This window comes from Rhodnius prolixus, unplaced genomic scaffold (assembly GCF_049639745.1).
Source record: "Rhodnius prolixus isolate KJV_2025 unplaced genomic scaffold, Rpr scaffold_6, whole genome shotgun sequence".
In the NCBI taxonomy this organism is placed as follows: domain Eukaryota; kingdom Metazoa; phylum Arthropoda; class Insecta; order Hemiptera; family Reduviidae; genus Rhodnius; species Rhodnius prolixus.
This window is the reverse complement of record NW_027411634.1, coordinates 17,712,380-17,725,906: the sequence shown is the minus strand read 5'-3', so window position 1 is coordinate 17,725,906 and position 13,527 is coordinate 17,712,380. Positions and strand designations below refer to the sequence as shown.

The following is a 13,527-nucleotide window of genomic DNA, read 5'->3' as shown; positions in this document are numbered from 1 at the left end:
TGTTAAGCAACGAGATGTTTGCATGCGATAGTTAGAGAATGTAATAAATATGTATATTTACAGGCAGATTTGAGGTTATTTACAAGTGCTACAATAGCCTGCAGAGTTTTTAGGTATTTGAGAAGAGACAGAGCTATATTTACATATTTACACAAACCTATAGTTCACTTTTATTACAAAAGTAGATCACTTGGCTGTAGTTGGATTGTAAACTAGCGCTTAAAGTCATGAAAGGCAGAACTAAGAGTATTGTAGTAACTGGATTCGATTCCATATGTAACATGTTATTGAGCTTTAATATGTGTGGCATTTGTAACTTTGATTAAATCCTTCCCAACTCTAAAAACATTTTTATTATATAGACTTTATTTATTAAAATAAAAATATAAATAAAATACACTTCTGGGTATACAAAATTATAAAGACAACTGCCTTGGTCAAAGACCGTCGGCGGTGTGGTTAGTACAAATTTTTTTTTTTTTAATTAGTGATCTATTTACATTTGTAAATAATTAATAATAACCTTTTTCAGAATGTAAAGGATTATCCTAAAAATCTAACATTTATTTCTTCTATGTAATTTTACTAATGCTAGAACCGTGTATACTTATTGCTCTGCAATATTGTGCTAACCGAGGCCAATCAGAACCATTTAATATTTCTAATATTTCTACATTTGTTTTAGAAATATTCCTAAAATATTTTAGTCTGACCTCACACAGTCTAGAACAAACTACCAAGAAATGGTACATTCGATCATGTATTAGGCCATTACATAACAGACAAACTTCTTCAGTATTATCATAGTGGTATGGCGGAGAACTACCTAAATACGAATACACAACTCTAAAAACATGTTCTCCATATTTATTAGCCGAATTTGATAAATTTCTTTTCATAGTTTTGAGAAACAGTAATATGAACTACTAATTTCAAATCTCCTGTTCTAAGGAGAATGCTTCGACATCTTCTGTAACCATCACTGTAATATTAATAATTTTTCTATTATTTAATAAATGCACAACTAAAGGCAAAGAGAAGCAATTATTATTAAAGGTACCAAGTTTTAGCATTATGCCTTTTTTTGTTTATTTTTTTAGTTTGTCTATTAACTTAGATATATTTACCTTCACAAACCTTGTGCTAAGATGATTTTAATGAATTCTGGGAGGTCTGAAAACACGTATTTTCTGTGAGGTCTCAAATTCAAAACATTGAATGAAGCTTAATAATTTCCCTTAAGAGTAAGTGGAAATGAAAAATGTGTTTGTTTATTAATAGATTTCAAAAACATCTGTTTAAATTAGATTATTGAATTAGATCAAAGGCTGTAGCCCACCCTTACCAGTTAATGTGGATGCAGTCATAATCTTTTTAGAATTGTCACCACCTAACCATTGTTTAATGCACAATTTTGCGTTTAGTTATAAGAACATTTTTAAATTAGATTTAAAACTTTTACATTTAAAGAGAAGGTTGTTTTAATGTACTAAAATTTTAGTAGTAAACAAACCTCTAACTGCATTAAATTCTAGTGTCGCACAGAAATTCAATGAAAGAATTGCTGTAATATGTTTTAGTATATTATATATTACCTGAAAATTATCAATTATTTTAAAGACGGCAATAAATATTCTGCTGGTAATTTACCAAAGGACAATTCGGTCGTAAAACTATTACAAGCGTTTTGGTACTGTCATTTCCTTAATACTGCGTATTGGTATGGATATTTTTTAAACATTACCTAACTTGAGAGTAACCATATTTAAAAATAAAATAGCTTAATAGGATTTGCCGAAGGTATTTTTATTAATAATTTATGTAAGCAAATTTTACTAATAATGTTGAGCATAACAAATTCATTTTCAATCTATCTTCTGTTACGTGTTAAACGCCTTTTCAATAATTATACGACGAAAAAACAATTAAAAACTAATTTTATTTTGTACTTATATAGACTTATGGGTTAAATAGATAATATGACAAAACATTCCATTTATTCACCAGAAATAATGAGTAACGAAAACAATTTAATAGCCTATGTTATTTTGGTGGTAATTTGACTTAAAGTACCAAAAGAAATTTAAAACAACGGAGAAAGTTGTTATGATCAGTTAATTGTGAGTAAAATAATCCCTTTTTAGGGACTTGTCAAAGTAGTCAGATTGTCGTCCTTCATTTATCTTGAGAAATAATATTGTCGACTAGGTCACAGTTTGTTAAATAGGTGTTAAACTTCTTTCAAATATTTGCCGACTTATTTATATTTTTATGGGAATTTTATTTATACAGTTCGTGGAATTTTCCCAATGTAGCAATGTCTTTTGAAAGCCGAATTTGACTTTAAAAGTTTACAGAATTGGTTACTCACTTTTATTAATACTAATATTTTACATAATCAAATTCACCAAAATGGAACTGTACTTTGTTTAAAGGACTTAAAAGCAGTCGTATGCTGACACATCATTTTAATTGCGTGTCTTGTGTCTTGCTATGACCAAAATACCATTTTTACTTACGATCAGTTTCTTATTATGAGTCAAATGTTCTAATTTAATTAAAAAGTCAGCGTTTTATAGCCTAGCAGTACTTTACCTTGTTACAGAAGCCTGAGTTTAATCTCTACCAAGAGGGAATTAATTCCTTCAGTGTAAACCCTATTCAGCGAGAAGAGATATCCTCAATTATTAACTTTTTTCTTCTTGAAGATTCATTGTAGATCGAAGAGAGCATGCCTTAATAAAGCCTAATCCACAGCCTTCTTTAAAAAACTCTGACGTTGTTCCTAATTATTGTGTCAGTGTTTGTGTACATTTTGGATTTTCGTTAAGTGTATGTTAGGTAATTGTGAAGGAAGGTTATGAAGAAGAGTTAGGCTGAGGGTTCGCTAAACCAAATTAGTTGCATTTTTCATCCACCGCTTTAAGCGCTAAGAAGATTTTTGATTGTTTTGGGTGTCTGTATTGAGTATTTGCTAACCACAGATTAGTTACGTTAGTTGAAGAAGTGGCAAGCCCATTTCTCCCTATGGACATATCTTTTTGTTTTTAATTAAATGCCTCTTACATGATGCGAACATCCTTAATCCAACTGGACTAACCGGCTCTGCTATAAACCAAATTTTTTGCTCATTTATTTATTTATTTCTATTAATTTGGTGTTACTGGCGTTAAATGATCATCTAGACAATAAAGATTTTCTTCATCCAGTGCTTTGCGGTTTTTTACAAGTTCAACACTGCTCCTAGAAAATTGATTTTGTTCTCTTCAGTGATTGTACCTAAACTACCTTTTAACCATCTGCATTGCAGATTTTTAGCTCTTTACTTGCTTCTCTCGGTGGCAATGAGGACCTAGCGCTCCTTCTTTCACTTTGACTTTCTTCAAAAGTACATGTTGGTGCCATTTCCTTCTTAGGACAATGACTGCAGCTAATCATGTAGGAAGGAGTAAACAGTGTAAAGCCAACTCAGAGGCTGCCTTTTTTGATAAAGACCAGTGAGTATTAAGGACAAAAAACATCCTTACAAAGGACTTTCTTCTTAAAAGAGGAAATGCTTTCAAGTATTATCGCTTTTTTTCATACTCAAACGTCTTGATTGTAGGGACATTTATAACTATAAGTATCTTGAAGGACAGAAGTAGTTCTTCCACCCTTATCAAATCAAGAAGTTAACGGTAAAAGAAGAAATCGTTGTTTTTAGATGAATAAATATTGTCACTGTTTTAATTTTTCCACCTCACTGTCAGTCATGACCTGTTTCTCCGAATTCTCAATCAAAAATTAATATAAACTCACACTTATTCGTTAAAGCCACTAACATAAGGTCTTTATAAACATAAGAGAACAGGTAATTTCCATCCTATATTCTGTGCTAATCAACTGTATGAGTATATATATTGAAAAACTCGTATTCCAATAATCATTATTCTTTATTATTCATTTTATTTAAGGATTAAATTTGTTTTATTACTCGATAATCATTGTGAGGACATACCATTAATACATACAGTACCAAGGTAGCATTATATAGGTATAAAATAAATACATATCATCAATTTTATTTTGTAAATTTAACAAATAAATAACGTGCTTACAATGATTTGAAGTTGATTCACAGCAGATCTTGTGCAGTCTTATTATATAATGAATTATTCAAAAATCTAAAGTTTGCACAAAACGGAGAAACGATTCACATACAAGTGGCTGGACCAACAGTTTGAATGGAATAGCAAATATTTGAAGATATTGTCATATTAACAATCATTTCCGTAATTAATTATACTTTTCTCAGTAAAATTAACATGGAAGGCGCAAAAAGAAGAAAGAAAACGTAAACATACTCAATGAAGTCGCAAAATAAACAATTCAATTTTTTTTTTCCGCAGTAACAACTATTAAGTCAATAGTGTTATTTACAAGATAAAATAAATGATCCATTGTCAAATTCCAAATATACTAATGCAATGGAAATGATGATGCTGATAAGTTAGATTATTAAATAACTAATCATTTAGTTATTTATTTTTAAATAAATAAAAATAAACTTAAAAACATCAAATTAAAATTTGATGGCCTTCGAATAGTTGACACTGGATAGTAGCAGCATAATCCCATAAACTAATTAGTCAATAAAATACTAAATTATAATGACGTCAATTTTTTTCCCTCCTTTTACATTAATTGTCGTTCGCAAATTATTTAAATTACTTTTGCTGTATTGTCTATCTCTAACTGATTATATTCATCATTAAGTACAAAAACACCAAATAGTCGCAATTATCTAAGCTAAAAGGAAATTTATTTTTTCTATTATATTTATCCTTCTATTTCTTTTATTTTTTGATCTAGAGGACATATATACAATTCAGAAAACTTATCTTCCCTAATTGAGTGATTCAAATTTAATCAATATATTGTTTTGCAAAGAGTCGCATAATAATCATCTGGATCATTATGATGGATGATTCAAATATAGTTTGGCAGCAAGGGGTGCGTTTGAAGAAATTCTTCAGCAATACGCCCACATGGCTTCCTTCAAAACTGTACTGTCTCATATTTCAACTTCGAATTTTCGCAAACCAACTTGAAATGAATGCTCAATAATTCATTGTTCTTTAGGTCTGGTTTGTACAATTAATATGTTTTGTTTTTGCCTGAAAAAAAAACTAACATATTGGCTGCTAATAACTCTTATTCTCAATACATTGGTAGGAAAAAAACTCGTATCTTTTCAAACATTAATATATTTCAAATGAATAGTTACTCTCCATCATCTGCCATATTTATCTTCTTTGTGACTTCCAATTGATGAGAGTGGATGATTTCCACTTCTTTCTTTCCGAGACAAGATAAGAGTGGTTCTCCTACACATTTCCGTTGCTAGCAGATTCCTTCCTTCCTGGAAATAATGCAATGGTAAAATTTCACTTAATTAATTAATTTTAGAGAAGTGTAATTTGGTTCTATGGAAGTAAATGAGTGGGGGAATAGGTGGAGAAATCATAGTTCCTGTACCTCGTGATTCCTATATTATTATTTTGTTCCCTCTATTGAAGTATGAATGCCTCGTAGTGAATCTTGTATTCATTATAACTAAATTGCTTTCGGCGCTACAAGGAAATCATGAACAAGTGCGACAATTCTTTTAGAAAAATTTCTATTTTTCTTATATTTGTTACATTTGAACAGTAGAACACTAATGTATCCATATTCTCTGCTACCACAAAAGCTTTTAACACTATCTAGTAGCTTTATTTTGTACAGCTGCAGATTCATCAAATAAAAAAGTTCTTAAATTATACAATACTATTAGATGAAGGTTTTCATCTAAAATAACAAACCCCGGAAAAAAAATTAAATAAAATAGTATAACACCAAACAATCAAATTATCAATTACAGGTTTATAATGAATTGAGTTAAGAAATGCTCATGGAATTACCAGTTTTTAATTATATTTTCAAAAATTTCTTAGTAATTTATTTCTCTAGTTTTAAGCAGAAAATCAAATTTTCAAATATCAAAATAACTATTTATCTTCAATTTTCAGGGAAGACATGGAGAAGGTGAACATTAAGTTTCATGATAATGGCACAGTTAGCTTCCAACACAAAAAAATTCTACAGTTTCTTCCAGAAAGATCTTTACATCCAAGAAATACAAAATTAATAGTCCCTAACATTCCATTGCTGGTATGTATTTATAAATTATAATCACTATTACTCCTATTATTTTCTAGCTTAGATTTAAATTGCATGGAAAAAAATGTCTCTTGAAGTTTTACATTTAAAAGTGTAAGTTTAATTCTCTTTTATGTTAGTAAAAGAAATTGTTTTACATGAAAAAGTATTATCTATGGGAAATGTTAGTTACATTATTGCCCATTAGATAGTAGCACTCTCTTCATTACTTCAGTACTTGGTACAGGGATTTTCAAATTGTTAAATGTTAAAAGCGATTTCTTTAATTATTTGGAAAAAATATAATGTTTTTTCACTCTAAATTTGAAGGAAAATTCTGTTAGATATTTATTAATTTTTTTTTTTTTTTAAATCTATTGCTTTTAACTTCAAGAAATAGGAGATGGAGCAAGTAAAGTAAATTAGATGTACTACACACATTCAAACTTTAAATTTATATTTAATTTAAAAAACTGTAGTAAATTTTTTGAAAGTTCTGTTTCTATTAATATGATATTAAACTTGCTCCAACAAAGCTCTAACCTTCTTCCCTTTTAGTACTTGTTAAATGTACTTCATTAAATGGGCTCTTCTTTTCACTGATATTAATGATTGGCTACAAAAGTAAAACCTTTAAACTTTTGACATATTTCAGAAAGCTTTATGCTTAATTGAAGTTAATCGTTAATAGTATTCTCTTTTGACTTGGTTTTTAATTCTTCTGGGCAAAAATTCAATTGCTATTTCAATTCAACGGAACTTAGAGATCTATGTTGTCAACAATTAGGTCTAACACAGGAAAATTTGTTAAATTGGAATCGAAATAAACAGAGGCTATTAGAAACTCAATTTCACCATCGTCACCCCAAAAACAGCTGAAAAAGTACCAAGTTCAATCAACCATTTTTCATTCAACGGTTGTAGTACTTCTTATTCAACTTAAATTATTGTGCTGTTTTTCTACTCAATGAGTCTGTCATTGCATTTAGAATAATAATATATTACTTTGAAACTATAATAATAAATATAATAAATTTTATTTGCTTTTTTTTTAAAAATACAATTTTTATAAAAGCTGGAGTCTAGCCTAGGTTTAATAGTCAATAATCATACAAGATACAAAGAAGCCAAAAATAAACAAATTAATTATAATATACAGAACAAAACAAAAAAGTATTCCCTTAATTAATTATCAATTATCTTTTTATTACACTATATACATCAATATCGAGCAGAATTATAGCCAACGTTGGAGTTCTTCTTTTATTATTATACATTTTTTAATGAACACAGCAACAGATTTTAATTGTTTTCCACTTACACAATTTAAGAGGCGATCTAACTGGTCTAAAAGACAATAATTATTAGGCAAAATGTACTGACCAATGTACTTTGTTCTGAAATTACTGAAGAATTTACATTCAATGAGAAAGTGGGCGACTGTGTCTCGCAAATTTTCTGAGCAAAGCTTGCAGTTAATTTCAGGATTAAATTTGTAAATTTTATTTTTTAAAATAATCCGTGGAAATTTTTCATTAGCTACTCTAATTTGTGAAAGAATTTTAGCAAACTCAAACTCTGCATTTAACCTTAAATACGATTCATCATCATGAAAACTACTGATAAATCTGATGTAGCTGTTATATCTACAATTATAGATTTTACTAATGTCAATACTAATCAAGTGTAACTTATATGCATTAATTAAATTCTTTTTACTCTTTTTCACCTGATTAAAGTTGTTAGACATCCATAAATCTGATGCTCCAATTTTTTCAAGTGAACACAAAAGAGAACTACTCCAGTTAAAGGGCATTAAGTGACAGTGAACCAATTTACACAATCTGTCATAACACAATCTAGGTATACGATCATCACCCATCTGTAACATGACCATCCACCAATTGATCAGTCTGACAAATACCTGAAAATCCAGGTGTACCCTGCTAGTTTCAAATCTAACCAAAGCGTCAGGAGTTGTTCTGGGCAGCTGCAATAAGGATTTAAAGAAGTGGGTTTGAACCTTATCAAGTGAGCCGACATAAGGAGCGGCCCATACCTCGGCTGAATACAGTAAAACACTAGCAACCATTGAGTCAAACAACCTCTCTTTGGCTTCCCAAGAGTCGGACTTGCCCTTACGCAAAATATGGTGAACCCTACTTGATGCTGAAACAGCCAACGATTTACTGTGGTCACTTGCTTTTTTAAACTTACCATTAGATGAAAAAATGACGCCTAAATACTTGAACTCTCTGACGACTTCAATCTCGTGTTTATTATATAAAAGCTTCCTATGTTTTCCCAGTTTTCCTCCCCTATGGAAAGGCAAGATTTTCGTTTTATCCACATTAACCTTCAAAAGATTCGCTTCACTGTACTTGTGCAACAAATCCAACTTAAATTGAATGTCTTGCCATGAATAGGCCAGAATGACGATATCATCAGCGTACAGTAACATAAGTACATCATTTTTTTCATTAACACTGACTCCAACCGCCCCGTGATCCCTGAAAAACTGAATAATATCGCACAAGTACAGCGAAAATAGGAGGGGGGAGAGATTTTCTCCCTGAAGCACGCCCTGTGATACATTAAACTCCTTTGTTGTGGCTCCATCATTATCAATGAAAATTACGGCTTTCTCATATAAGTCTTTAATTACGTTTATACATTTACCATAAATAGAATTTCCATTCAACTTTTCCCAAAGTTTTGCATGCGGAATGCAATCAAAAGCGCGCTGGAAGTCCACAAATATCCCATACAGTTTTGCTCTTTTAGTCCGGAGATTAATGCTGATCAAAGAGGCCAACGAGAAAATAGCATCCCTACATCCCCTTCCTCGTCTGAAACCCACTTGCTCCTCAGGAATGATCTGTTCACTCTCCACCCAATTTGTCAGCCGATTGGTTAGAATGCGAGTAAAAATTTTAACAATATTATTTATGAGGGCAATTCCCCTATAATTTGTAGGCTCAAGGGGATTTCCTCGTTTATAAATCATTTTCAGTTTAACTTTTCCCCATCCTTTTGGGACTTTCCCTGATCGCCAAATAGTATTAAATAAATTTAACATATAATGTATCCAATTCGCAGGTAACGCCCTGTAGCATTCATTAATAATATTATCAGGTCCAGGAGCTTTGAACAATTTAATATTACTAACACTTTCGTTTAGCTCATCTAAAGTTATTTCATAGTCCAAAAAAGGATGGCCGGAAAATTGCGCTATACATTCAGAGATAGGATCGTTATTGTACACATCTGAAAGGAAAGATTCCCACATTTCTATACCAATCGGGTTCCTTTGAAAGTCTTTTTTTTTTAAATTATTTACAGCGGTCCAAAAGTCTTTACTATTTTTTACATTCCTTAAGCTCAACTTAATAAGCTCATAGTAACTTGTCTTAGCCCCCGCTACTACTCTTTTATATTGTTTTTTTGCCTGGAGGTATTCAGTAAGATATATTTGATTAAAATTATTTTTTCGACATATTTTATAAGTTCGATTTAATTCTTTTTTAGCGCACGAACAATCATTATTGTACCAACCATTATTCAAATACTTATTATAGGTTTTATTAGTGCTATTTTTAAAATAAATCGATTTCATGCCAGTTCTCATTGAAGCATCTGTTATAGTTTTCTCTAGGTTTTCATTTAAACTGTCAACTGAATTACTATTAAAATATATGTTACTAGAATTGTTTAAAAATTCAGCAAACTGCTCTATGTAGTAGGGATCTCTATTATAAACACTACGGTATGACTTTCTAGCACAAGGAGGGGAGGGGAGTTCTGGAAAAACATTCACTTTTAAAACAATTGGTAAATGGTCAGATACCCCAGATTGAGCGCTCAACACCTCAAAATCAAGATATGATTCAAGAGTGAGATGATTGATCCAGACATGGTCAATCACACTACAACCGTTCGGACCAATATAAGTGTGAGAAGCGGGCCGATCCCTGAATGACCTACCATTACACAACCATAAACCGTATGTTTCCATAATTTCTAGAATTCGATTCCCCTGTTTATTTACTGCAGAATCCAATGATTGTCTATCACCATAAAGAGATGAATTCTCAAAAACATCCTTCTCAGCAGAGTTTGAATTTGCTATGCGAGCATTAAAATCGCCAGCTATAACTACTTTGCAATTACTGAACTGAATAAATATATCATATAATATTCCATTAAACTTTCCAAGTAGATCATCATTTGAATTAGGTTTAAAATATACAACCCCTAAAATTATTGGCGCACTATTAATCGCAATCTTAATAAAAATCCATGAACAAGAGCTGTTTATTACTTCAATTTCTCTAGCGAAATTTTTCTTTATAAAAATTAGAATTCCCGCTGAGGGGCGGCCCATTAATTTCTCTTTAACAGCTAAAACTTGGAACTTTTCATAAAATGTAAGAAATTCAGGGAGTGGAAAACTTAAGTTTGCGAGCCAAGTCTCGCAAAAACAAATTATATCAAATAACTCAAATAAATTAATAATATCAGAACCTACTTCAAAAATGTTTTTAAATCCATTAATGTTCCAGAACCCAAGTTGAAAACAATCCTCAGCAGTTAACCGTTGCCTCCAATTACTCTTTTTTCGCTGGGGGACGAAAAAACTGGTCGATTCTCTCGTGACTCAATTGTTTCCTTTCTCCTTTCTTCCTCTTCTTCATCCTGCTCCCTTTACTTACTTCGGAGATGTCCGTTGCCTCAGAATCATCAAAATCAGTTTCTTCATAACGATCTTTTTTCTCCAATCCCACTAAATGTTTTCCTAAACTTTCCTCCAGATCCAGATTACTTCTAATTATTTTTGGTTTTGAATTTTCAGAGACTTTAACAAAAATTCTACCATTTCTTACCCAGACGTATTTAAGTTTATCACTTCTTTTGAAAGATCTTGCATCTTTAAAAAGTTGATTTAGTTCGGGTGATAAAAATTCCGATATATAAATAGGTACGCTGGAATTTCCCTTCTCAAACATATCAGCTTTCAGACGTATTTTCTTTTCTTTTAAAAATTTTAACAACGATAATTTATCTTTCTCTCTTAAAAATTTAATTATAATCATTGGAGGAAATTTATTATTTTTTGCGTTCAAACAGAAACAATCATTTATGAATTCAAAATTAAAATCAAAATTGATAAGACCACATACTTTTTTAAAAACCTCTAAAGGGTCTTCCTTTTCAGCATTGGGGAAATTTAATATTTTTATTGCATTGTAGTGAGTAGATTGCTGAGTCTGGATTAGTTCACTTTTCAATAATAAATTCTGTTTTTCCAGTTTATTTATCATATCCTTTAATTGATTAGTTTCTTGTTTGAATTCACGCAGAGCCTTTTTTAAGTGCCCATCACAGGAAGCTACAGCCAGGGAAATACGTTTATTTTCTTCTTTTATTATATCGAAATCACTTCTCATTGCTTTCATTTCAGAAGTGAGAGATTTCATAGCAGAAGAGATATTAGTTATACTAGAGATCAGTGTTTCACTTACAGTAATACTGTTATCCCCACTCACAGCGCCAGCATGCTCTCCAATGTTTACTTGCTTATCACTCATAGTAATAATAAAAGTCCACCAACTCAGAGACAAGATTTAACAATAAACGTTCACTAAAACTATAGTTAGTTTAAACAATTTTAATTTACTTTTTTCTCAAAAAATAATGCACCAAATAATTCCAAATTTAACACAATGATTCAATCAACTGCAAAAATCAAGCAGACGAATTTTCAAAATTTTACATGCACTTATACGTTTGTACGAAACAATTAAACACAGAGCCGATGTGAACACTACACTGGCCAGGGCCAGACTCTCATTACTTTGAAACTAGTTTTAGCAATTATGAAGATTTATTTTTATAAATAAAAATTCTATTATATTGTACTTTTAGACATTGACTTCTAAGCTGGCTAATTTGAACGCGCTTATGAGGATTGGGGTATCAGTAGGTTTGAAATCATTCTATGGTATGTCAGTATTTAATACTCTTACACCTGATGAACTTATGTTTGGTTATGAAGAAAAATTAACTAAAATTGCCAGCACCATATATCCGCGAGAAAAAAGGCCTCCTTCAAAGATGGGACTATTAATAGGGGTAAGCATTAATAAATTATTTATTTTGAAAAATATCAGATTATGGGATTTAAAAGATCACAAACTTAATAGTGATGAGGACTTAGCAAATTTTGTTTTTTTTCAGAGAAACAGTTCTTTATTAAACGACGTAGAAACAATTTATACTGGTGAAAAAGGTATGGAGAATTTTGGATTACTAGATAAATTAAATGGACTGGATCATCTTCCTTATTGGAACAGCCTACCATGCAATAACATCAGAGCTTCTGAAGGTATATACTTTTATTCAATCTAAAATACTTACTGTGTCTACGATTTTACATTTTAAATTCTTAATAAACTGCATTTAACCTTTAGTGTTGAAGTCATTCGTCGAGATCTTAAAATTAAACTTAATTATTATTTCAGGTTCATTGTTTCCCCCAAGAGATTTGACAAAAGAAGATGTAGTCCATGTCTTTGACAAGGACTTATGTCGCACTTGGCCATTGAGATATCGTTGGAATGAAGTAAAAGATGGTATTACTGTTGGACGGTATACTCCTGACGATAATGCGTTCACTTACAGTGACCGTAACAGTAATAATAAATGTTTCTGCCCGGGAAGGCAAAAATGCCCACCTGATGGATTGCAAGATATCAGTCCCTGTCAGTTTGGTAAATATTTAAAAAATTATTTTCGCTTATATTACAAGTGTTAGACGAATTTATACACTAATCTTTTGAGTATGGCCATTCTTATTGGAAGTAAATTAGGGGCTAATGTGGTCACTTTCTACATTTTTGACTTAACTAAGCCCGGACGTCATACATAGTTGTCAAAGAATGTTGATCATCAGTGATGAGTATTATTTATATGTGAAGCGTTTGGCCATAATTTGTTGCATCCTTCCAGAATATCGGGAAGATGTAAAAATTGCAGTTTGTTGCATGATAATGCATCCACTCTCAATTCAAGGCACCGCACTCTTCTGTTTAAAAAGCTAATACTTCTTTTATTTCCAAAAATTAAACTGAAGTTATAATGGTGTTAATTTAATATTTCGACCACACATTCACAGATGCCTATGTGGTCCATGCCTTTGAGCTCGAAAAGGCATCCGAATAATAATTAAATCGGTGGTTCAAAGTGTTTTGAAGCTCAAGGGACCTTTTTTTGAAACTATATATATACTCATAATATATAACAAAATCAAAATTTCTTGTCTCCTCTCCTTTAATAGACCCAATACCT

General features: G+C 31.0%; 1 protein-coding gene across 3 annotated transcripts in view; it reads left to right on the top strand.

Moving 5' to 3' along the window:
• The window catches only part of LOC141460619 (scavenger receptor class B member 1-like), a 167,979-nt gene that overhangs the window by 142,724 nt on the left and 11,728 nt on the right, over positions 1–13,527 (top strand). For all 3 annotated transcript variants that reach the window (XM_074140797.1, XM_074140798.1, XM_074140799.1), the window contains 4 exons: positions 6,051–6,192; positions 12,106–12,312; positions 12,418–12,565; positions 12,702–12,950. In XM_074140797.1, the coding sequence (XP_073996898.1) occupies positions 6,051–6,192; positions 12,106–12,312; positions 12,418–12,565; positions 12,702–12,950 (746 nt within the window). The remainder of the gene's footprint in view (positions 1–6,050; positions 6,193–12,105; positions 12,313–12,417; positions 12,566–12,701; positions 12,951–13,527) is intronic.